The 26,955-nt window shown below is 42.9% G+C and overlaps 1 protein-coding gene and 1 long non-coding RNA gene across 5 annotated transcripts in view; one reads left to right on the plus strand and one right to left on the minus strand.

Annotated features, from left to right (window-relative positions):
- glra1 (glycine receptor, alpha 1) overlaps positions 1 to 26,955 on the plus strand; it is a 119,651-nt gene that overhangs the window by 55,170 nt on the left and 37,526 nt on the right. For all 4 annotated transcript variants that reach the window (XM_004552061.4, XM_004552062.4, XM_004552063.4 and 1 more), the window contains 4 exons: positions 133 to 200; positions 11,150 to 11,373; positions 17,423 to 17,505; positions 18,838 to 18,975. In XM_004552061.4, the coding sequence (XP_004552118.1) occupies positions 133 to 200; positions 11,150 to 11,373; positions 17,423 to 17,505; positions 18,838 to 18,975 (513 nt within the window). The remainder of the gene's footprint in view (positions 1 to 132; positions 201 to 11,149; positions 11,374 to 17,422; positions 17,506 to 18,837; positions 18,976 to 26,955) is intronic.
- On the minus strand, positions 21,608 to 24,234 carry LOC143421128 (uncharacterized). The gene is made up of 3 exons (XR_013100888.1): positions 24,136 to 24,234; positions 21,762 to 21,880; positions 21,608 to 21,645 (listed from the first exon to the last, which is right to left on the minus strand). It is a non-coding gene; the product is annotated as an uncharacterized LOC143421128 (long non-coding RNA).

The following is a 26,955-nucleotide window of genomic DNA, read 5'->3' on the forward strand; positions in this document are numbered from 1 at the left end:
TGTTGAGCTCTGCAGTCAACTCTCACGAGCAGGTTTTCCACGTTCTGTGATGACAAACACGTCTCCACGTCTTCTGTCTGCATAAATATTATGAACTCTAACTTCTCGTGTCTCTCTGCTCCCTCTCTCCAGGTCCGCCTGTCAACGTAACCTGCAACATTTTCATCAACAGCTTCGGGTCCATCGCCGAAACAACAATGGTGAGCTGATTTATTCTCCATATCACACCTCGGTGTAAAGACTTTCACATCATTTATTTGTCACTTTTGTCTGTGTGGATTCGGACGGTCGGACAACTAATAGAAACTGTCACGTCTCCTCGCGGCTGTGTTTCCGCTCGGGTAACTCCGCCCTGAAAAATTCAATTAATTTAAACGAAAGCTTCACCGATATTCAGCACATCCAAAAGTTTCACTTTTATTTCCCTTTAAAAATTAAAAGCGTTCTGCCCTGTGAGCATTTCGAAATTTCTCTGCCTCATTGACCCCGTCTCCCATTTGCTACACTTCATTTGTTAGAGCGCATCACTGCCGCGACCATTTGCATAACAACGTAGCGGCCCCGTGCCTGTTTGTACGCAGTGGAGTGGAAATTTACGCTCAATCATTACACAGAAAACCCATTAGTGCTAATATAACTGAACCAGCAACCTTCACAGAGCAACAAGGCTCAGAGCCGATATGACACCAACCAACCTCTGTGTGTCTTCGTATGTGTGTGACAACAGAGGCTATTTCAGCATCCGCTGCCTCTGTAAGTGTTTGTAAAAACGAGGCACGCTCGTGCCGCTAACCTTCAAAACATACATGAATCACTTCTTCATCCAATGAGAGCTCTGAACTTGTCAGCTGTGTGAACCTTCTGCAGGGCCTCGGGCACATTCGCAGATTAAACATCGTTCAGCGTGCACACATGTAATGTGGTGTTGTGTTTTTTTACTTTGAGGAATTTTGCATCTAGTAGTAAAAGGCTGTTTTGATCAGCGTGACCAAGCACCCCAGAAAAGTCCTTATTTTCCTCCCTGTTTGCTTTTGCCCGAGCAACTTTAGAATTTAACAAACACACAAACACTCCTGTGAAACAGCCCACAGCTCCCTGTCTCTGGCAGGTAGTACTGTTTGAAAAACTGGTTTTCAAGGCCCTAAAAGTTGAAGGTCAAAGGAAGGTTTTATGTTCTGCCATCCTGTTAGCAAAGAAAACATTGTAAAAACACCAAAACAAAAGTGCATTTTTCCTGCGAGTCAGATCCAAAGTCTTTCAGTTTACCTGTGTGCCAGCGAGCCCATTAAGTTGACTCAGTCTGACACGGTGTACACGTTCCTGCTGCTGCAGGAAATACTGACAGTAGTGTTCAACAGCGTGCCGTTTCCCACTGTTTAACTACTGTTCCAAACAGAAACACAGTGTCCTGCTGCTAGGGGAAATTGCGTAGCCCATTTTGAAAAAATATATGACATTTATCTCATCCGAGTGAAAGAGCTCGGGTAATAGAGAGAGTCCAGAAAGTTGTGAAAGACAAAAACTGTATTGTTTCTGGCATTTAGCTTTAATTCAAAGTGAGGCCACAGTGTCAGCAAAACTCAAAGAGACAGCACCAAGGAATCCCAGTGAGATGCATCCGTTGACCATTCATGACATCACCTCACTCCCAAACCACAGGAAGTAACCCAGGATTTTCCTTGATCTCAGATTTGGAGGCCTCAGATCTGGTCTTGCGGTTGCTACTTCACAGCAAACCACACACGGATCGTTACCAATGAGTATACACCATATGGACAAAAGTACTGGGCTACACCACTTCATCTATGAATTCAAATCAAGTGCCTGGCCATGCAGTCTGCCTCTACCAACATCTGTGACACAGTGAGAGGAGTTCACTGAGCACAAGACAAGACAAGAAATGTGTGTCCTGTTAGATATTCCACTATCAGCTGTATGTGGAAGCATTTAGTAACCACAGCAGCTCAGAGCGGGCTCGCAGCTGAGGCTAGTAGTGCAAAGACGCTGCAGAGCTCCAAACCTCCTGTGGCATTACCATCAGCACAGACAAAAGGGGGGGGCAGGAGCTTCGTGGCTGAGGGGCTCCTGTAGGTGTAATGTGAAGGTGGCCAGTGCCTCATATTACATTATTACTTTAAAAATAAACATAAGACCAGGAAAAAAGAGGGAAACACGTGGGAGAATAGAAATGATAAAAGAATAATGTGTTTGGAAGAAGAAAGGATGGAGGAAGGAGAGAAGAGCAGAGAAATGGTAGAAAGGAAGGAGGAAGGAGGAAAGAAGGACTGAGGCAGAGCCGAGCAGCAAAGATAGACATCCCACAGTACACACACACACACACACACACGCACACACACTGGTGGCTTCTACAGATCCTCAACATGCAGGAAAAAAATCCAGATTTTCTCTCTCACAGAAGCTATTCTATTTATCCCCTTTGTATACTTTATTTATATTTGTCTCTGTATTTATATATGTGTGTGTGTGTGTGTGTGTGTGTGTGTGTGTGTGTGTGTGTGTGTGTGTGTGTGTGTATATGTATATATATATATATATATAACAATTCTGTAACTGTAACTTCAGTCGTTGCTGTGCTTTTTTTGGAAGTTGAATTTCCCAGAGGAACCCACCCGAGGGATTAATAAAGTTCTATCTTATCTTATCTTATCTTAAGCAAAATCAATGGAAAAACTGAAGAAAAGAACACTTTGTGGCAGTATTATTCATTAAAATGATGAGCAGAAGAACACAGAGAAACTTTTAATACCTGTTCAGCTGATGTCCCGCACCTCACCTGCTTCAGTAAAGCTCACTGGGTTAAACAGGTGACCTACTGCACAGGCCTGAGCTTGAATCCACCCTCCTCCTCTCTCTCCCACCTTTCTTATCCACTCTCACTTGCCCTGTCATAACAGGGGCTAAAAAGCACAATTAATATTTACATATAAAGTCAGAGTTATGTCATAGAAGTAGACCACACATGGAAATGCTTCACGCTCTGGACACACCATCTATAGACCAATGAGACCAATTTACGGTGGTTTCCAGTGCTCGGATAAAGTTCTGTGAGAAAATGAAAACATGTTGAAGATCCAATGAGAAACAGAGACCTGAATGAGTGTTTTGATGATGATATAGAAACCAAATATAACAGACCATAGAGTCAGTCCACGCACTGCAGACCACAGTCAGAGCTGGTGCTCTAATCTCTCAAATGGTGGATTATAGGAAAAAGCAAAGTACTGATATAATTGGATTTATCAGCTTTTATCAAAGCAGAAAATCCATTTTAAACCTCAGGAGGCGAAACACAGAGCGAGCAGCAGCAAGGACGCTGTTCACTGCAGTGTGTAACCACACTCCATGCTCAGCACACACACACACACACGCACGCACATACACACACACACACACACGTCTAGCTATGTTTGTGAGAAGTATATTTTGTGTTCCTTACCCAGAAACATCACAAAACCAAAACCAAAAAATGTCTAAACCTCTAAAATGTCCTCGACGGGTCCTCACAAAGACATAAGTGCACACGTGCATGTATCCACCGAGTTGCTGGGGCGGGTCGCTGATAGATGGAGTGAGTAGAATGGCGCAGTGCTCGCTAAAGTCCCACCAGTACACGGCTTTATTCCTGTTTCAGCGCTCTTCCCACTCACTCTCTCTCTCACACACACACGTGCACACACACACACACACACACACACAAAATCTCTCTTCATTCTTTCACACTTCCTTTGTAGCACACGTGCACTTACAGCGTGTAAAACACACACACTGAAACCTTAAACATCTGATTACTGATTATTGGAATATTAAATCATAACTAAGACATGTATTATATTAAAAAGTGTTGAGCTGCTGTTTCTTTTCTTCTTAACACAGGTCATACATTTTGATATAATTCCGAAGGTGATAAAAACAACTTTTTAGCCATGCAGCATGACAAACAGCTGGGTTTATATTTTAATTGCGATATTCTTGCACAGTGAACTCAGCCTGTTAATACCCAGAGTACACGTTTCTAATACCAAAGCATATGACAGAAAATATAAACCATGTGATCATAGTATGAGAGTGAGCTTCAAGCTTTTCTTTCGTATATATGTCAGGTTATCTAAAATGTTATCCTCATGTGCACTAATGAGTTTTATCTCATTAATTTGGACTCGTGTGCATAAATGTGCACTACGTGTGTTTGTGAGTCATCGAAGGAAGAAATCTTACAGTAAAGTAATCTGCCGTGTTTTTGTCTGTGGAGTCAGAATAAAGGAATGAACTTTGTGAAGTTTTGTCAGTGAAAATGCATCAAAAGATTCATTTTGTGCTCATATTTCATACAGCGCTGATCTAAATGTTACCCCGGGACAGAAAACCAGATTCATTTCAGATATATAACCGCTGTCTTCCACTGATGTGCTGCAGCTCTGTGCCCTCCCACTTTTCTTTCTCACATGTCTACAAAATCATCATTTTCCAGTTTTTGATTTGTGACTTCACATTCATGGGAAACTGTAACCATCTCAAGGCAAAAGTTTCTCATCATCAAACAGGTTTCAGGTGGGTGATTTAATTAGAAGTTTAAATTGGACACGCCAAGCTCGAACGGTCCAGGTCTAACGCGTCGGCACCCTCCTCGCCTCTTTCGAGATCCGGGCAGAGGCTTGCTTCCTGGATTTCTCATAAACTGTTCCGACATCTCACAGTGCTGCAGGCGCAGCGTTGGCTTTTTCCCAGGCCGCATGCTGAAGACAGCATGTTTCCCTCTCCACGCGCAGATGTGCCACCATAATGTGCGAGCCTCCGTGACCTCCTACCTCCTCCTGAGCGCCGTCCAAGGAGACGGCAGGATGTTATGACAGGCATGGAAGTAGAATGTGGCTGCCGCTGTAGTTGTTGTTGCTGCAAGAAGAAGAGGAGGAAGAGTATTGCATCCTTTCATGCGTGGTTTACTGCCTGAGTTTAATACATGCTGAAATGAGCAAGGTATTGTGTAAGTACAGCAGTTCCTCTGCTGATGGTTTCATAACAGCACATCGACGGTAGATGGTAATGTCAGGGTAGCACTTAACAGTCCGACGGCCTCATGTCTCGTTCTCAGATAGAAGGATTTAATATGAAGCTGCCTCAGTATAAACGTTTTTAATAAATGAGTCATCTGCTCTCCTAACGCTGAACTATTCCCTGAAATGAATCGTTTGTGCATTCAAATTACTTTGCCCTCATTTCGGTCTGAGACAGATTTGATATCCGCTTGCTGATTTCTGCATTTTAATGTTTGTCCATCTGCAGCCACGAGGAGCCTCTGACCCATAATGATGAGGTTTTATAGACCAAATGAATGTGCAGTGTGACCACTTTTTCCAGTGAAACAATTAAATGCTTTCAGGGCATTTCAAAATAAAATATCTTTGCAGATAGAACATTAACTGCAGAGTGTCTGTCTCTCAGGCTGAGAAAGCTCATAATCAAAAATGCAAGTAAACCTCATTTATCCATTTTGAAAAAATATATATTTTCAGTTCATGAATTGAAAGGAAAAGCTGCTCGCTCTGCTCACTTTCAGAATTAAAATCACAGATTGGATTCTGTTAGGACTCTGAAGCTCATTTACACACAATAAATCAGGTTTAACCTTTACTATATACTGCAAACTAAGACATGCATTTTCATTTTTGGGCACTTTTAATGTTTTTCTTTGCAAATGCATATAAGCATGGATTAATCCTTTGTAGACTGTGAGGAGTAGGCTCAAAGAGTTAAGGTTAGAGTAATATTAGTAATAGTATTCAGTCTGATAAATGATCATAAACGTACCCTACCATTGGAAGCATGTTGTTACCAGTGCTTCTGAGAGCAGTTGGACGAACAGACTGGTACGAGTTTGTTTATGTCTCATATTTGTTAAAAGGAAATGGACATGTGCGTTATTCAATGTGATCACGTAGATCCAGTGAGTACATGTTTTAGATTTACTCACACAAACTGGCTGCAGGTTAGAGATGTTTATAAACATTCAACAGCAAACAAACAAACAAAATTAGAGCAAATACAAACATCAGGAGCACAAACATGACTGGACAGTGACATAACCATAACCACCCCCATCTAAGGAGCTTGGAAATAAAAGTGTCTGGACTTCTTTAAGTTTCTTGAAGACGTTTCATCCGAGAAGCGTTTTAAGCTCAGGTATTTAACCCTAGTGGGAGTGTCCCTTAAGAGGGTCGTTGGCCCACTATTGATCATCTGCACCATCACATGAGCCAAGGTGTGAAAAAGGTGTGGGTCATTATCAGCAGAGGTTTCAGGTAAAACCATTGTGAGACCTTACCTCATCCCATCATGTGACTTACTGAGATCAAGATGTGAGTGGGTGCCTGGGGAGGTTCTCAGACAGTTGGTGTTGTGAGCCCCACCCTCAGTTTCTCTGATGACAGGGATGACAGTGTTGTTCTGTTTGTGATTCTGTTTCTCCATAGTTGGTTTCTGACCTTTTTCCTGTGTGCCTTTGCTGATTTGATGATAACCATATGTTTTAAGAGCTTCCTTTACTAGTGTGTGTTCCCTCTTTTTCCCTTCAGGCTTAGAGGGAACATTTTCTGCCTGGTGTTGTAGAGTCCTGATTACTCCAAGTATGTGTTCCACAGGGTGGTGGGAGTCAAAGAGAAGAAATTGGTCTGTGTGTGTGGGCTTCAGGTCAACTTTAGTGTTGAGGTTTCCATCCTCCTCCATGCACACAGCACAGTCCAGAAACAGCAAACTGTTATTCTTTGTGTCTTCCCTGATTAACTTGGATGTTTCAATCCACTGAGTTGATGTGAGCAGTGAAGGCTTCTACTTCTTGGGTTTGGATTTTGACCCAGGTGTCATCCACGTATCTGTACCAGTGGTTAGGTGGTGTCTCTTTAAACGAGCCCAGAGCCTTTCTTTCCACTTCCTCCATGTAAAGGTTGGCTATAATAGGTGACACCGGGAGCCCATAGCACATCCACGTTTTTGTCTGTAGAAACCCTCGTTGTGTTTAAAATATGTGGTGGTGAGGCCGAGGTTTAACAGTGTGCAGGTCTGATCGGAGTGAAGCTGGTTCTGCAGTCTACACTGCCTAAGTTGTATGCCAGTGAAGAGAGAAACCACATCAATGGACACTATGGTTTCACCTGGATCCAGAGTAAGTTTCTGGAAATTGTTGGTGAAGTCAGAGGAGTTTTTAATGTGATGGGGTGTGTTCCCCGCAGGGGGCGCGAGGATGGTGGCGAGGGACTTGGAAATGTTGTAGGTGGCTGAGTTTATGCTGCTAATGGGACTCTTTCTTTGTGGATCTTCAGAAGTCTGTAAATAGAGGGTATATCACCCCCTGGGTACAGACTGGGTACAGATTCAATTCAATTCAATTCAATTATTCACAAAATAATTCACAAAGATTCACAAAGCTCATAAACAGTTGAACACAGACGATCAGTACAATGACCCTGAGTGTGAGACTTTTTTATTTCGAGTTTATTTTTTTTTAAAAAAAGGTGAGTGTTAGCACAGTTCAATAACCTCATGTAGCATACAATATTAACACCGTTTGAGTGTGGCGTGTTAGCGGGACACAGAACTGAGGAGAAATCAGGACCACCAGTGGCGGGACATAGCAGGGAGAGGAGTGTGGCCAATGCTACAAAGACTGTGGATTCACTGAGATGACCCTGAGCTGCAATTCACTCAACACATACATAATAAAGTTAGCAACAAAGGCAAATGAATATAAATAAACAGTGTAAGACTAATTCACAGTGGTAAACCAAAACATTGAGAGGGCATTTGTTTCCATTGAATTTGACCATGTAGCATTTTCCGACCTACTGCAGCTACAGTTGCTGCAAATCGTCAAGCAGCTTTGCAACCCCCCTTTACTCCAACATTTCATTAATGTGTTGACTTCTACTCTGCTCATAGAACGCCATACCACTGGATATACATTACTGCAGATGGATACAGTAATCTTCTTTTGACTGCAGAGAAGCCGACTGACCTGACATGTGCATGATGACTGAATGTTGATTATGTCTGCCAGGTTTGGGTGTTTTTACCCATTTGATTGTGGTGTAGAACTGCACAATGGGGCACTGGTTCTAGTGGAGTCCTGTGATCTCTGAGTGCCCTTCTAGTTATCTTTGTTTTGAGAAACTTCATCAGGTTCCTGTCTGCCCAGCTTTTGCCCTTTCCAAGCTGATATCAAACCATAGGCCCGTCAATGACTGATGGTCCTGGCATACACTCGCTCTGCTCCTCTGTATTTCCTCGTTGGCTCTCTGCATCAACAGACGCTCCTCATCTCGGCTTCATTTCAGGATATTCATCATATTCTCAAGCAGAAGAAAAGGCGACTCGTTTGAAAGGTCAGGCTCATTTGTTTCATGTGAGATATTCAGTGTAATAAACAGTGATAAACGGCGACTGGGGCTCACTGGGGCTGATTGCCATGTGACTGCATTTCACACACATACACACATGTACGGCACTGTGGCTCATTGCTCCTTTAAATGCCACCTGCCGGGGCTGCTGGCACGCCGTACCTCGTCCCTGCAATGCTTTTCTGCTACGCCACGCCGCTTAATGATGGCTCCAGCCTGGCCGGAGTGGCCAGGCTCCATGTTCTGAGAATAATTGACAATTAGGGAGATGGAGGGGCAAGCTAAATGCCATCCCACACTCAATACAGAGACTCCATCTCTGATTGTGAAGCAGGAAATGGAGAATGGGTGGTGGAGGGGTTATACAACAAAGCTCTGCGGGAGCAGCGGTTCATATCTTCTACCTGGATCGATTGCACTGCACATGCAGAGAATTTACAGAGCAGTGTGAGAAGGGGGGAGACACGGGACAGAGGCAGAAATGTGTCGATACAGGTGATAAAATACAGGGAAACCAGTGTAAAGGCTAGTTCTACTCTAACGCATAGAAGAAGGGAACGATCTGAGGGACAGAAAAAATCAGATGATCCTTTAAATGCTCAATGATTTACTTTAGTACAGCCACTAATTACAGAGATTCAGACAGCATCTACTGGAGACTCTCCACCCATCCCTAACCTTCAACCAAACCATGGTCTTTATGTGATCTCAGTCAAATTATTTTTATACCTAAACCTAAATCAGTTGTCCGTGTTGTCATACTGCAACCACGTTTCCCACACCGCGTTTTAATTTTGAGGTGAAATGAAGTAAAAAGCCTTTTGAGTCTAGGGCAGACGGACTGTCATGTTCAGTCAGGTCTGACTGTGCGAGAGACGGTGGAGGTTAATTTCTGTGCTCTGTTTTTGATCTGACATCCATCGATTCAGACTGCAGCTGGATAAAACCTATTGAAACCAAAAATGAACATTCCAATATGTGATCCAGATGAGCCATAATCAGCAGCACTTATGAGCACTGTGTGCTGACAGAGCCAATCAGAAGAAAAACTGAAAGTGTACATTCAGAGCCGCCTGAATGCAGAGCTCCTTGTTTAAAATATTGCCCATATTTGGTGAGGAAGAACATTTAAGATGAGAATTGTAGGAGGCTATATACACTAACAAAACTTAACTTCCTCCTGATTGTCCTTTGTGGCCAGGATGTGTACTCATGTGTCATGAATAACACTTTTTTGTCTTTTAATCAAATGTAATAAAAAAAATATTCTCTTGTTTCTATTGGCCATTAAGCACAACATTTCCATCTGTGTTCTTCATCGTCTCGCTCCACATCCATCTAGCTATGATTTCTGGCAACACACAACCCCAAGAACAAGTGCAGAAATACAAATAGAGATTGTGAAAACAAAAGCACAAAGCCGAGTAGTTTGAATACCCTGAGGCTGAGCAGGATCTGAGAGATCACACAGGTTCACAGACAGGAAACAGATCTGTGCTGTAGCTCAAGGCTACAAGTCACCACCATCAGTAAAATCTCCTACATTCACATAAAGGAGGAAATGACATATGGATAAAGACCCATAACCACCTGCTCAGCTCTGTCCTTCACTCCGTTGCTGCGTCTGCCTGTATCTGTCGATCCGGTCCTCCATATGGAGTTACAGCTTCGTTAGTCAGCGGTGCGGTGACCCTTGACGAGCCTTTTTTCTCCCTTTTCCACATTTTCTTTCTTATTTTATAAAGACAACATTTCCCCATGGATCCGTGGATATATTTTACATCCTTCTGTTCAAGGTGTGTCAGTTGTGCTTTACAGCTTTTGCTGTTACGTGTTAATTTAAGGCTGAAGTAGGCAAAAAAACCCAAAAAACAGAATAACATTACAGCGTCTTTCCTACTGCTCTCCACTGTCTGCCCTCAGCACGTGTGTCAACATACGACACCAACACATCGTAACAAACCACTACAACACACTTACATGTTCAAGGAAAATTAAGTTAGCAGATTATCCACACAGAACAAGAACAGCGAGTGTGAACTCCAGCTGTTACCAACTGCGTAACTACGGTTTTATGAATATGCTTCATCCATATGAAGACGCTTTTTTAATATTCATTATCAGACTCTCCTTTTAATGAGTTTTCTTGCTTTTCTGGGTTGCTCTACAAGGCTGGAAAAACACCTTTTCTTGCAGTATTTTCTGGTATTTATTACACTTTCTACTACCAGCAGCCACATGCACACAGATCTGCATTTGTAAAATGTCCAATGGAAACTTCAGCTGTGTAAAAACACTTGGCCAAAGTGTCGCTCATTGCCTAGATTTTGTATGCAAACCAGGTGCAGTCTAGTTTCCTCTCAAACCACTTCATCTATAAGACACAGAATTGTTTTTGAAACGTTTTGCCCAATCATTCCCCAAAATTACCACCCACTGAAGCCTTTTCTCTGCCAAAGCAGTTTCCTTCCCACCTGCCTAGTCTACTTCAGGGAGAATTTGGACCTCCAAAGAATGCAGCAGTGAACATGAGGATAACATGAGAGAAAAGATAGGACTGCCAGGCTGTGAATGTGATAGTAATGTCGACCGTTGTGTATTCCACCAGGACTAACTATAGTGCCATGCAATAATAAATGAGCTTCAGACCATGCCAGATGTTTGAAGATGTTCAGTAGATGTTCCTTCTGCCTTCTTGCCCATACCTCTAACACTTCCATATCCTCTGTGTCTCCTTGCAGGACTACAGAGTGAACATTTTCTTGAGACAGCAGTGGAACGACCCTCGGCTGGCCTACAGCGAATATCCAGACGACTCGCTGGACCTCGACCCCTCCATGTTGGACTCCATCTGGAAACCTGACTTGTTCTTTGCCAACGAGAAGGGGGCCAACTTTCATGAGGTCACCACCGACAACAAGCTGCTACGCATCTCTAAAAATGGCAACGTGCTCTACAGCATACGGTGAGTGGAGGATTGTTTTATATTCCAACTGTGAGAGAGAGTGGTTATTAAACGGCTCACAGCACCATCTTTGTTAAGATTTCTGACTGTCACCTGCTGACAGAAACTGAGAGCAGTGACCTCACAGGTGAAGGAAATGTTGGGGTAAAGAGCTTAGCCAGTTGTGAGGGGCTCAGAGTAGAAAAGGAGCACATTAATGTGGTTTGGACATCTGTCTGGGATGCCTCCAGGATGCTTCCTGGGCTGTTTCAGGCCCGTCCTACTAGTAGGAGATCTTGGGGCAGACTATGTCTTGGCTCTTTAGGAACACCCAAGTATCAGCTAGTGGAGCAGGAGGAAGTCTAAGCCTCTCGGCTTAGACTGTGGCCTGGACTCGGATGGACTGATAGTGAGCTCAGTGCTTCTACAGATAGATCACACCTGTACGTGAACAAATTTGTTTGGCACAACAAAGCATTCAGACTATCTTTCTGCTTGCTACTACTGCTGGACAAGACGGGTAGAAGAGCACATCAGGAACTTCATAATTTAGAGAAGAGCGATAAAGAAAAGTTTCACACCGGGATGAAGAAGAGTGTTTATAGGATGGGATGTCGTACTGAAACAATCAGTTATAAAACTGTGATAGGAAATAAAAAGTGACTGTCCTGCTCTGACTTCCTGTTTATTGCATTTCACATACCTCCCTCCTCTGCTTCAGAATTCTATTATTGCGTCAGAGTTGGAGGTTTTTATTTCCTCTACTTGCTCACTTTTTTTCTCTTTTTATCTCCAAGACATTCTTTTCAAGGCTTTCAGAGTTATAGCCTCCTTCAGCTGACAAACCTTTTAGCCTGCCGGAGCCTCCTCCTTGCTTTTATTGCGTTTGCTCGGGGGCAAATGAAAAAACGCAGGAGCCATGGTAATCTACTCTGCCTGTTAGTATTCCAGCAGTGTGCCTGATCCATTATCAACCTCAGTTTTCACCTTCATGTCCAGCAGCAGGAGGAGGAGTGAGATTGGCCCTTCTGCACTCTGCCTCCTCTGCTGCTTTCATTTTTTTAAACTTGACAACATCAGAATGAACCCTCGGTTGATCAGCTTGATCTCAGAGGCGACAACACGACTCGGGATATTAAACCATCCCGGGGGAAGGGGGAAAAGTGGGTGCTGTAAATGCTGTTTTCTTTTTTCTATCGTCATCACTCATCGGCAGAGCAGCACAAGGGGAAGTCATGACTGATGCTTGCTTCTCCTCCGGCATGAAAGCAAAGTTTCTGAGACTGGATGGCCAGATTCGCATGTAGTGCAATCTCCCGCTGCACTTCAGACACAAGCACATGCTAGCACTGAAGTAATATAGAGTCCCATTCGTACTTTATCAAAGGGAGAATTTATGCACCGGCACCAGTTTGCAACTGCAGTCAGCAACACCCTACAAAACAAGAGGGAGACCCCCAAAGATCAGACCCCATTCGCAGCACTCGGCCACAGTAGAGACAAACTCTGTTTCAACTGGAGGAGACCGCCAGCACCAGGATCTGGGTGGGGGAGAGCACAAATGGCAAACCTGAGACCCAGCAGCTGCAGAGAGCACTCACTTTCACAGACAGTGAAGTTAAGAGTGTCAGAACTGTCAGGTGTGGGTTTGATCATTTCTTCCCTCACTGAAGAAGAAATTTGATGGTTTCTTTTTGACACAATCTCTGTAACCTCGTGCCTGCTCATTTCCACACCACCGGCGCCGAGGCTCATTCTTCCCTCCAAGAATAAATGATGCTTCAGATACCCTCTATTCCACTCTAACTGGGGCCTGGCAATCTCACTCCTCTTTCCATTATATCTGCTCAGGCTGTTCCATCCCAGCCGTTGCTATCTAGGCAAGCTGCAGACAGATCTCAGAGACTCTGAGAGAAAATAACTTAAACCTGGAAATTTTATGGCCCTCATTGAATCTCCTATTAGCCATTTGCCTCCAGCTTAACTTCAGCAAAAATGGAATTTTTCCATTACAAAATCCACCTGCTCCATGCACTAGGAAATGATTTTCCACCCTGTCCTCCTTCACTGGTGACATCTCTCTACCTCATGACTTTGCTTGCTTCTTTACTAAGAAGGTAACAGACGTTAGAGGTCAAGTCAGTGAATCTCCTCCCACTGAAGATGTGTCACCACTTTCCTGATCAGGATGTCCCCAGTTATCAACTCTTGAGTTATCGCCTAGAATTTTTCCCATCCATGCTCTTTTAAGGCATCTCACCCCCGGTCATACCAAACATCCTCCATCCATACATCTTGCTCCTTTCACGCGTATGTTTTTTAGCCATGTTTGAGAGGGTGTAGATCCTGAACATGAGAGCTGATCCATCAACTGTTCACTGAAGCCTCACCAGAAATGGATCAGTGGAAGGGCGGCTGTCAGGAAGACATTCTTAATGAAGAGAAGCATTTTTCAGCAGGACAATGATCCCAAACACCTGGATAGAAGCACACTGTGGAACAGTATGGATGGGTCTCCCCAGAGCCCGGACCTCAACTTTATCAAAGCAGTGTGGGATCATCCTGACAGAGAGCAGAACAAAAGGCAGAAACATCCATTAAGCTTTGAATGTCCTTCAAGAAGCCTGCAGAACTTTTTATAAAAATGGTTATACCAATCACTCACTGTCAAGCTTGTTAGAGTTGCACAAACTCTGTTTCTGCCTCATGTGCTGTATTTCCATGTATGTTTCAATAAATTGCTGCAGCTGTTTCCCATTTTCCCAGCAACATGGAGGTGCACCCCCCAAAATACAGATACACAATCTTCACATTTACCATCAGCAGTGCAGAAAAAAGATTTTTCCATGTCATCCATCTTGTAATTAATTTGAAGTCCAGCTTCGTTTTACAGTCTCGGAGAACAATGTAAAGCACTTCCTCTGTCAGCATTTAGGTGTCACAGAGCAGCAGAAACCACCGAGCTGAGTCCGTCCCTGAGAAAGTGGGACATCGGTGAAAGCTGCATCACGTATGTAGCACGAACTCAGCATCCAGTGAGGCACTTGTAACAATGTGCAGACGAGGCAAAGTTTATCTGGAGCATTGGGCGGACTGGACGTGTGTCGTTGCAGAAGGACTGAGCGTGTGCAGTGAAATCACCTCCTGCACTTCACAACAGCTTGCTCAGCTCACACTCTGCACACACCAAACTGAACTTGGTGCTTTTTCCAGGTTTTCTCCCTGAAATTTAAACTGCAGTGTAACATTTGATGCAGAGAACACTTTGATATTTATCGTTATCTGGCAGGAAGCATGTCACCTGGATGTACGTGCTCCGAGTTTTGAGGTTAAGATTAAGTGAAATTAGCAAAACTGTTATTTGTCATTTTTGACAGTCTGCCAATTTATCAATTACTTGAAAGACTGAAACAGTGGATTGTAATAGTGATAGACTGTATTGAGTTCAGTCTATAATTCCAAGGAGTAGATTTTTCAACAGCTTCTCTCATTAAAAAAATCCTCAAACAAGTTTTATTTTAGCTGATGGATGGAATTGCATGTTTAATTTCACTAATGGTTCTTTTTACTTATAAAATTGCTTTTTACATTCATTTCTGGGAAAAACAGACTATTTCCAGAGATGCTCTGCCTCCCATTCTACTTTTAAATACTCTAAACAAGTAAGCCTGCAGTGCGAGAGTGAAGTGCTCTAATAGGGTGATATGGTACTACCAGGTCATTAAGATAAGATGGGGCCTGATTATTTAAGACCTTGTATGTGAGGAGCAGGATTTTGAATTCAATTCTGGATTTAACAGGAAGCCAATGAAGGGAAGCCAAAACAGGAGAAATATGCTCTCTCTTTCTAGTCCCTGTCAGTACTCTTGCTGCAGCATTTTGGATTAGCTGAAGGCTTTTCAGTGAGTTTTTTGGACATCCTGATAATAATGAATTACAGTAGTCCAGCCTGGAAGTAATAAATGCATGAACTAGTTTTTCAGCGTCACTCTGAGACAGGATATTTCTAACTTTAGAGATGTTGCACAAATGGAAGAAAGCAGTCTTACATATTTGTTTAATATGTGCGTTGAAGGACATGTCTTGGTCAAAAATGACTCCAAGGTTCCTCACAGCGTTACTGGAGGCCAAGGTAATGCCATCCAGAGTAAGAATCTGGTTAGATACCATATTTCTAAGATTTTCAGGGCCGAATACAATAACCTCAGTTTTATCTGAATTAAGAAGCAGAAAGTTAGCGGCCATCCAGGTCTTTATGTCTTTAAGACATTCCTGCAGTTTAACTAATTGGTGTGTGTTATCTGGCTTCATGGACAGATAGAGCTGGGTGTCATCTACATAGCAGTGAAAATGTATGCTATGTCTTCTGATGATACTGCCTAAGGGAAGCATGTATGATGTAAACAGAATTGGTCCTATCACTGAACCCTGTGGAACTCCATAATTAACCTCAGTGTGTGAAGAGGACTCTCCATTTACATGAACAAACTGGAGTCTATTAGATAGATATGATACAAACCACTGCAGTGCAGTACCTATAATACCTACAGCATGTTCTAATCGCTCTAATAGGATATTATGGTCAGTATCGACAGTATCGAATGCTGCACTAAGGTCTAGCAGGACAAGCACAGAGACGAGTCCAGTGTCAGAGGCCATAAGAAGATCATTTGTAACCTTCACTAAAGCTGTTTCTGTGCTGTGATGAGCTCTGAAACCTGACTGAAACTCTTCAAATAAGCCATTCCTCTGCAGATGATCTGTTAGCTGTTTTATAATTAGCTAAGACTGCTGGGTCTAGAGATGGCTTTTTGAGTAAAGATTTAACTTGAAAGGCTTGAAAATACTGTCAGTATTGTCTGCATGACCAATCTACACAAATCAGCCTCCTACTGCTAATTATTGGACCTAATAGCATAGTTTTTTAATTAACATTCATTTAACCTTTACATTAAAGTTCCATACTGTCAGGAGAAGTTTGAGACTAGTCTCCAAAACATGCAAACCACAAAGGTACATGTGTACTTTATTTTGTGAGCCCAGAACTTCTTCTCTCCTATTCAGTCATAACAAGTCGCATTTATTTAAATATTCTTCAAACTGAAGGTGAGAGACTGTTTGTTGGGGATTATTTCCAGTCTGGATTAATCCACAGTCGGTACTCCAGCTCAGTTTGAGGCAGCAGGAAGGTGTCATAGTAAACTGCAGAGTGTGTGCTCAGGGAGACAAGAGGAACGTGGTGCAGTCATTAAATAGACGGCTATTCAGTGAGTTATTCAGTGAACCATGCCACCAAACAAAAAGATAAAGCAGACTCAATAAAAGAAGGATAAAACAAAGTTCAAATTGTTCAGGGAGTGTGGAAAGTTTCCTTTGGCAGTAAAGGCGCCAGTGACCCTTTCTGCAGACCGATTTGCAATTGTCATCAAAATTCATTGTCAGTGACATAAAAACACGTTTGTGTTTAAATAGTTTCATATGAAAAACCTGAAAATGGCACCCGTCATCAGACGCTGTTTTTAATGCTGTGCTGCTCCGTTAAATCCAGAGGAAGGAGCTTCAGACGAGCTCAGCTACTTTCATCTCCAGTCGAAATGAATGACGTTCCCACACAGGAGGGAAAACTTGCGTTTCTCATTTATGCTTACTAAATGAATTTATTGATTGGATCACGTATCAAACTTGTTGCAGTTGGTAATCAATTAAAGAACTAATTGCTCTGGCTTTCAGTTCATTCACACTTTCATGTGTTTGATGCTTTAATTGGTTTGGCTCAAATGAAGTGAATTTTCTATCGTCTCTGCAGAGCTCATTTATTATTTCTGCTGCTTTTATCTTAGCATAAACAAAGTTGTTTATCTTTTGTAAACTAATAATGATTCATTTAATCAGTTTTTCCACTGATGATTATTTCAGTCTGAAATTTCAAACCTTCTGAGGTGTCGATGTGGCGATCTGATAAAACCCGAGGTAATCCTCTTACTGTAAAAGTGTGTGTGTGTGCGTGTGTGTGTGCGTGTGTGTGTGTGTGTGTGTGTGTGTGTGTGTGTGTGTGTGTGTGTGTTTGCAGAATAACGCTGGTCCTGGCCTGCCCCATGGATCTGAAGAACTTTCCAATGGACGTCCAGACCTGCATCATGCAGCTGGAGAGCTGTGAGCAATTACACGCACACACACACACACACACACACACACACACACACACACACACACGCGCGCACAGACACACACATCATTCGATCAGTAACAACAGCTGGCAGAGTGAGAGATATGGTATAGATTTTTCTTGTGGTCTTATTGTTGAGCAGACGTGAGAGGAATCCCAGTAGCGAGTGTGAAGTACATCTGCAGAGGGTCAGTGATCGTAAATCAAAGACAGAGCAATGCAGTCGTCTCTGAGTTTGTGAAACGGACACCAAAACATCATAAAGTCGCTTTTTACCGCTGTTTATAAATAACACATTTACTAGTTAAGCCACCAGTTAGTTTTAAGGCATAAAGTAATTCCCTGTATATATTACTGATATTTACACTCCCCAGACACTTTATTAGGCACACCTGTTCATTAATGTTCATTAATATAATCAGCCAATCACACGGCAGCAGCTCAGCGGTGAAGACGAGCTGCTGAAGTTCAGACTGAGCATCAGAATGATGAAGAAAGAATGTGGCATGGTTGTTGGTCTGAGTGTTTCACACACTGATCTCCAACCATCTCTGAGCTCAGAGGAAATAACAAGCCAGCAGCAGCTCTGTGGGAGGAAATGACTCGCTAAGGTCAGAGGAAGATGGACAGACTGCTTAGATAGGAAGGCAGCAATAACTCCAATAACCACTCGCTACAACCAAAGTCTGCAGAAGACCATCTCTGAACCTTGAAGCAGATGGGCTCCAGCAGCAGACGACCACACCAGTGTCACTGCTGTCAGTAAGAAGAGGAAACTGAGTCTATGGCTAACACAGACTCTCAAACCCGGACAACAGAAACTAGAGAAATGTTTCCTGGTCTGACAAGTTTAAAGCATGGATCCATCCTGCCTGTGTCCATGTTCAGGCTGCTACTGGTGGGATTTTCAGTACCATCATTTAAACTCCACAGCCTCCCAGAGTGCTGCTTTGGTCTTTTTTGCTTGATTTTCTTCCTTTTTGTGTTCCCTCTGTCCTCTTTCCTTTCTTCGCCTTCTCTTCCTTACGTCCTATTTTCTTCTTCCTTCCATTCTTTTGCTTCTTTAGTTGAAAACACAGAAGCCTTTAAAGTTTCCCAAACACTGAGCTCAGGCTTTCTCCCTCACTACTTCAGTGGATTTTATTGCCAATACAGATTGTGATTGTTGTGCTGAACTGGCCTTTTATCCACTAAAACTGCAGGGTGTGACTTTGCACCCCTGCCAGATACAGAGAGGTCCAGTTCCTCCTCAGAGGATGAGAACTGACCTCTGCAGTGATGAAATAGTCTAACCTCCCGCTCATTGCTCCCTCCTCCAGTCGGCTACACCATGAACGACCTAATATTCGAATGGGACAAGAAGGGGGCCGTGCAGGTTGCCGACGGGCTGACACTACCTCAGTTCATTCTGAAAGAAGAGAAGGACCTGCGCTACTGCACCAAGCACTACAACACAGGTGAGAGAAACTGATGCAGAATGATGTTCACCAAACTTTTTTACTGCTTGTTGTAGGAGGAAGGTTAGTATAAAGAGGTCTGAACCTGGAGACCTGCCCCTAGTCTTCATCTTCACTTTTAGATGCTGTTTTCTCTCATATTCATTCCTTGGTTGGGTTCATAAAAATGATGTGGCTTGGCTTTATGCACAGTTCTTCATGTTACAGGTGGAGTGAGAAACACATGGAGTAGCCAGGAATATGCTCGTTTGTGCTGCGGTTGGTTCGTTAGCGGAGCTACGGTGCAGCCAGAAAGGACCGCATACATACAGCATCTCTGTAGTGGCGTGAAGCCATCTTATCTTAATGACCTTATAGTACCCCATTAGAGCTCTTCACTCTCACACTGCAGGCTTACTTGTTGTTCCTAGAGTATTTAAAAGTAGAAGAGGAGGGAGAGCCTTCAGTTTTCAGGCCCCTGTTCTGTGGAACCAGCTTCCAGTTTGGATTAAGGAGACAGACACTATCTCTACTTTTAAGACTTTTCTTTTTGCTAAAGCATATAGTTAGGACTGGATCAGGTGACCCTGAATCCTCCCTTAGTTATGCTGCATAGGCGTAGGCTGCGGGGGGATTCTTCTGAGTTTTCTTCCTGTTAAAAGGGAGTTTTTCCTTTCCTCTGTTGCCAAAGTGCTTGCTCATAGGGGGTCATATGATTGTGGGGTTTTTCTCTGTATGCATTATTGTAGGGTCTGCCTTACAATACAAAGCGCTTTGAGGCGACTGTTGTTGTGATTTGGTGCTGTATAAATAAAATTGAATTGAACTCGTCTGAGCCACTCAGGTTCCCCGGACAGAATCAGCGATCCACTAATGCGATGGGACATCTTCATAGGCTGCATACCCATGATCCTTTGCTCTGCACAGCCAGAACAACCCAAACAAATACAGAATCTTTTTTCTTCCACTTATCTAATTCAGGGTCGATGGCAGGGCTAACACAGAGAGAACTATTCATCAATATCAACGATTACTTAAACATTTCAGTTTCCATGAGAACAATGGGATAAAACCATCTCAGAGCTGGGCTGTGATGCTGATATTATAAGATCTTTTTATTCTCCTCCTGTTGCCTCAGAATCCATTTTCTGTTCATGCACTGATAGATTTTTTTTACATATTCAGGTGATCTTCTCGGTTCCAACTCAAAGCTTTTGGAAAAGCAAATAATTGTATTTAATCAGCAGGAGGTTAACTGATCGCTATCCCAGCTTTCCTGAGACGTTACGCCAAACAGTTGCATTCTGATACTCTCTCTCCGTTGCTCGGTGAAATACCGAGCTTAGCTCAGCGGGAGCACCGCTAATGATTTCGGTTACCAGCTGCAGGTAAAATGTGCTTCTCTGAGCTACCTTAACATCAAACTGCTGTAATGCTGTGTGCATAGGAAATGTGATGAAGTTGACTTGGATATTTTCAGTTTTGAGGACCAAACCTGCCTCAAGCTTCAGGTTGAATTTTATGGTTTCTCACTCCTCCTCGCTACGCGTCAGCCTTCCTCGGTTTCTTTGTCTGGTTCCTCCTCCTTCTTTCTGTTTGTCTCTGGTTCAGGAAGGAGGGGGTGATATCTCACAATTTACTGAGAGAGATATTCTAAAATCATGTAAACAGGAGAAATGTGCAGAAATCTTGCATGAGTCAGAGACAGGTCTTCACTTTTATTATATTCTGTGAAATATGGAAATAAGTGGACTGAAAGTTTGTTTTCCTGGTGTCATGAAGCCCTCAGTGAAGGGAAAACACTGTAGGCAGCAGAGCTAGTTTGAAATGACGGGGGGGTTGGATTTAAATATTTTGTCTGGTTTCATAACCAGAAAACTGTGAAATTAAAAAGCATCATGTGCAAAAATATAAAGAGGGAAATACTAAATAGGAAAAGATAAACAGGAAGAGAACGTTGAATCGACACAACGCCGATCGTGCACGTGGACAAGACGTCAGGTAACGTTTTTACAGCGCACATGAAAACATGAGGAGGTGACCCAAAGTGCTTTTCAGTCATCGAGCATCAAACAAAATAAATAGACACAGACAGTGACAGCACTGAGCAGGCAGCGAGAGAAACACGAAATCACGAAGCCAAAAAATCAAATACAACGAAATCCCGAAGAAGAGAAACCACAGAGGAGCTGCTGGAGACGATGGAGGACGGGGGCGGCTGCCACGCTCCGTTTCTCCCTCCAGGTCCTCCAAGCGTGGCTGAAAACCATCTGTCCGGTCCACACAGCGAGCCCACGATCCTTACACTCCAGAAAAAACACCAAATATAAAAATATAAATCTGTATTATCTGCATGAGCCAGCAGCCTAAAATAGAAAAGCATACATAGCTATAATAATAATAATGATAACTTAGATTAAACAGAAACATTAGAGGTTGAAGAGTATGTGAGGTGTGAGGGGGGACATTGATGGGGCATCGTGGAGCTGAGGGTGGAGGAATCACAATTCAGCATTTGTATTTTGGGTCTAAATGATAAAGAAGAACGATCAGAATGACAAACAAATTCCTCCGTATAATAACTGAATAATCATTTACGTACTTTTACTTCTATGTCAGACAGTATATCAGAATCCAGCTGCCCTTTACTGCTGTTCTCACCGAAGCAACACAAAGACCGTGAGTCACAATCTGAGGGACACATAATTCAACAAAAACACAAACGTGACAGGTCCATTTCTGTGTGGGTGTGTGTGTGTGTGTGTGTGTAGCAGGCTGATTAGTTTCCATTCAGAGGCATCACTCACACAGAGGTTGACATCTGCTGTCGACACTCAGGAGATGAATGATCCTCCTCCAGACGAAAAGCCTTGACACAACTCTGCACACACCCACACACACACCCACACACACACACACACGCACTCTTCCTCATACACACACACACAAAGACAATGAAGTGATGATAATCCACAGCTTTGGTACATGAATACATATCAGCTGTTTCCAGGATCTTTCCCGAATCACTGTAGATAAAAAAAAGTGGTTCAGCTGCAGTGTGGACATCAAATACTGATAGAATCATATTTCAGTAAACTGAAGTTAGAGTCTTTTTTAAAGTGAACTATTGATGAAAGAGAGCAGAAAAAATTTACACCAGAATCAACATAACTTGCTGTTATAAACTGGCTGTGCTGGCAGGCAGAGAGTGGAGGATTCAGGAAACAGTGATGAACTTAAAAATGAGCATTTGTAGAGCAGGAAACCCAGAACAAGGAGGATCAGGGAAAACTCACACTCAGGAGGGACAACACACTGATCTCAGACAGCGAGGGCACAGGTGAGGTAAAGACAACACACAGAGAACAGCAGTCACCGAAATAAAACAGGAAGAGAGCCACGATACAGAGACAAGGCTAGAGGAACAGACTGAGAACACAGAGGAATGCAAGGACCTCCATAACTCCGTGCTTCTCAAATATTTCCTGTTACGCCCCCCTTAGGAAGAAGAAAACATTTCACGCCCCCCAACTCGCCCCGCAACCATAAATAATATAATTTGTCTATAAAATTGTTATTATAAGTCCATCTTTTAAAGATGTCCTTTTTTAAAGAAAAAAAAAGAAAGAAATATAGATTAACCTAAAACATAGTACATGCAGTAGTACTGCAACTCTCTAAACTACTACTACATTTTAAAGTGCATTCATTTGTCTCAAATAAAATAAATCCTTATTTAAACTGTAAAACATTTTTTTGACCAACTTGAACCAACTTTTATTCTGAAAAATAAAATTAAACAAAATCAATCAATAAATTCAAGTACAGATCCCCAAAACTCAAATTCAGCCCTTCTCAAATATACAAAGTCAGAGTGAAGCCGAGCGCTACAAACACTCCGTTACATTTCCTTGTCTTAGCTTTTGGGAGACTTTCGTTTGTCCCATCTCCGTCTCATTGTCACTGTTAAATATTTTTTAAATATGGAATAACTGAAGCTGACAACTGAAAGCACCATAAGACACTTATGTCAAGCATCTTTATCAGGAAGTAAACACAACACATAACACAAAAGAAATAGTGGGAATATAACCCACAGCATAGAACCCTAATCCCAACATAACCCCAAATATAAAACTACAAAGACCTAGAACCCAAAAACTTGTTTCTTTTTAAGGAGGGTAGCATCGCTAATCTGCTGTAACTTATTTCTTTCTTTAATCACAAATTTAAATAAGCACACGTACTCGGGGTTGAGAGGAGGAAGACACACCAAGACACGGTGTGGGAGAGAGTCAGAGGTGATTAATAACTAATTCCTCCACTGTTTAATTTTTTTTAAACTGTATTTCAAACAGTTTGAAATTCTGAGTGCATTTAAAAGCGTCATACATCGTCCGCACAGTTAATGGATCGTCAGTATCAATATTTAATTCAAAGACTCAAAGAAAGCTTTAAGGACTAAAGATTAAACCCAGAGCACAGAGAAACAGCACTTCTCATACTCAGATTCATCTGAGTCCATTTTACTGGAGAGAGGCTCAGAGGGGCATTTCATGTTAGTACAGCAGAGACCAACAGCAGACTTCAACAATTATTCGGGCTTCCTTAAAAATTCTGAACAGATTTCCTGCCTCCATGAAGATGCTTTAGGTGAGCCAGCGTTTTAGCCACACCCCCAGTGGTTGGCGAGTAGTAAGGCTGAACGTGGCACTACCAAAACAATTAGCTAAAAAGCTCTGTGTGGAGCCTCTCTGCACCTGTGCAGCTCGCGTCTGCATTTTCACATGAATTGCTCAAGGACAACATTCTGCCCCGCCCTCCCTCCTCTCTATCTCCTCTGTAACAATCTCTGCCTGCGCTCGCGTGCGTGCTGCCACGAGCGTGTGTTGGCGTGTGTTTGCGTCGCGTCTTCCCAATCAAGCATTAAGAGGGAATTAAGGTGTCATTGTTCCTCAGATTTATTAGCTGCAGTCTATTGTGACTCCAGGAGCGAGGGAGCTCCCCCCTCCCTCCGTCCACTCCAGCACACACATAAAAAGCCCTGTTTGAAATACTAATTACACTTTCTGCTGCATTGCAGGGCACTTTGTTTCTGGCTAACGATACGTTCGTGGTACTCTTTCGTGAGGTAGCTGTTAATAGCCTAACGCCTGCAGAGTGGCTTCTCTCAGCCTTCACCTGGTTCTTAATTGACATCGACATGAAGAATCCCCGCCGTCAGGCTGTCCATATTCCACTTCGTCTCCTGCTGAAAGTGGCTCGGTACTAGGGTTGCCAACTCCCTGAAAAATAAATAAGGGACACCTCGTGGCCAGGGCCGGGCAACCCAGTTGTCTTCATCCTTCCCAGTGTGGTAGCTCTTTTTTTTTTGTGTGTGAAATTATTTTTTAACCATTTGACTTGAATTTGATTTAAGCAGATGCATATTCTTTGTGATATGACCATATGGGAAACAAATGATCATTTAGCCATTTATTTTTTAGCTCAAAATGACAACATTAACACAGTAAAACAGGTCTCTTTCTTACACAGAAGCCTGTCATGCTTAACTTTTGAGAATATAAGTAAATCTTTCTTTAAAAGAACTCTGTCCTGCTTAACTTAAAATTATATAAATTAATAGAAAGCAATAGAACGAAAAATATTCTTGTAACAGTGCACATATAGTGCATTTAGTACAATTGGCTTCAGTTGAGGTATTATTTCAGCTTTTCTAATGCTAATCAGCTGCTCCTGTTTGTAAACCCTCTTGTTCCCATGATTACACATCATAACTCATCATCATTATTCATCTATGTATTACTTTTATGTATTAGTGACCTATTTGTTGTAATCATCTATCCTTGCAGTTGTTTATTACACAAAATAAGTTATATTATCACACTTCTGGCCACATAGTGCTGATATTCACCGCACACGCCCATATTAACCTTAACCAGAGGGTTTAAAAAAAACAAACCAGTGTTTACATACCATATCTGCTTCTGCCATGGCCTGGTGGACAAAAAATTGGTTAAGGGTTCCCCGAGCTTTCACGCCCCTCATGTTCTTTATGTGCCCACCATTAGAAGCATCCCTATGGAAAAAGTGCGCCGGCACACAGTGCAGTGCGCTTTATAGGTGTTATGGTGACCTTTTCCAGCCAGGTGTTTTCCTTTTCCCATTCCTCCCTGTACTTTTGCAGCCTTTTTTTTCTTTCTCTGAGCGAACAAACATTGCTGCTCTAATGCTGGGCTCACACTGTGCGATTTTTGGCCCATTTTGAGCTGATTTGAGTCGTGCGACCGATTTGGTGATCGGCCCGATTTTGGCCTTCATCGTGCGTCGTGTAGTATACGTGGGGTAACGAGAAGCGATTAACACCTCGAGCAGCTCCCGATCATCAATCGCTCGTGAGGGTGCTCACACTGCTCACGCGCAAACACGTAGACGTCGGTGAAAAAGACGTTGCAGCACGGCAGTGCAGCGTGTGATCTGGACACAAGCGATGGAGGCACAACTTGTAGAACTTTGGAAAGCTCATCCGAGCCTTTTCGATGTGGCCTCACAAAATGATCACGACCACAACAACCGTGAAAATAGTTGGATTTACATTGCTGCTCAATCACAGCTGCCTGATCAATGTTTTTCATTAGCAATTTAGCAAAGTTGATGGTGGTGGTGTGTCTGTGTGAGTGAAAGACAGAGAGGGAGGGAGAGCGACAGATTTTCTGTTATAACCTTCATTTTATGGACGCACAGTGTGAGCACTCAGGTCGCATCAGAGCATCGGGCGGTATAGTGTGAGACCCTGCATCGTGACCTACCAACGTCTAACCCCTGCAAGTCAATCGTGCAGTTTGAGCAGGAACTGAATACTGAAAAAAATGGTACAGTGTCTGCCCAGCTTTAGGTGTACTGTCGTCCGAGACTTGCACCGCAGTGTCGGCGTTTGTTTCCCTGTTGGCCATGCTTGTTGTTGTGGTCATCTGTTGTCTTCCGGTATTTTCTCCGTAAGCGACCTTTCCTCGACCAATGAGATGAGCGGTAATCTGAATTGTCATACTCGAATTGTCATGAGTGTGCTGTCAGCTCATTGGTCACAAAGCAGGAGAGGGGATGGGAATTATGTTTTCAAACAAAGCGTTAATTCCATTAACATTTATAGACTACTTTTGATTCTCACTGTATTACGGGACAAAGTGCATCCCTTATTAGCTCAATACGGGACGTGTGCTTTTGTTTCTAAATACGGGACGATTCCGTTTTTTAAGGGACGGTTGGCAACCCTACTCAGTACATCCGGTGTCTAAAACTGATGTTTTAACCTTACACATCTGTACAATCGTCTCAGTTTCATTAGCTCTCCAGGTTCGTGCTCCTTGTTTTTCATTAAATGTTGTTTTTGTATAAATTAAGTAATGCAACACACAAGCAAGCACCTCATATTATTTTTTCAGTACAACCTGAGATGTGTGGACACACAGCTTCATCTCATCCCGGGGGTGTCAATTAGTGCTGGCCTGGCTCATTGACCCAGCCCGTGTCCTTCCTGCTTTACAGCATCAGTAGAAGAACAGGGTTACTGTTGTTAAGGGGCGTGTTTTAAACCAAACTAACCGAACCCTAACCAGGTATTTATAGTGCCTGAACCAACGAGCGAAGGAACAAGAACAAGAGCGAGTCAGCCCAACAAAGCAGCAGGCTGACGAGCTGAAAGACTCGAGCTCGTTACTTTAACCCTTCCTACCTGTGAGACCTTTGTCCCCACCGGCAGCGGCTGTCATTAAAACACAAGCTGAGCAGGTTTCAGTGTGTGGAACAACGTCCTGGTTATGCGCCTCAAAATCTGTACAGTTCAAATCAATGTTTGAAGATGTGTTCCTGGCTCATAGTTTAAAGATTGTTTGTAAGACGGACTGTAAGACACATCAAGGTCACATCAAATGTGAAAATCGGTAAACCTTCACATTTACAACTGGGTGAAGTAAAAGGTGTGCTGGAGGTCTGGGCTCTGTC

The sequence above is a fragment of the Maylandia zebra genome, linkage group LG2 (assembly GCF_041146795.1).
Source record: "Maylandia zebra isolate NMK-2024a linkage group LG2, Mzebra_GT3a, whole genome shotgun sequence".
Classification (NCBI taxonomy): domain Eukaryota; kingdom Metazoa; phylum Chordata; class Actinopteri; order Cichliformes; family Cichlidae; genus Maylandia; species Maylandia zebra.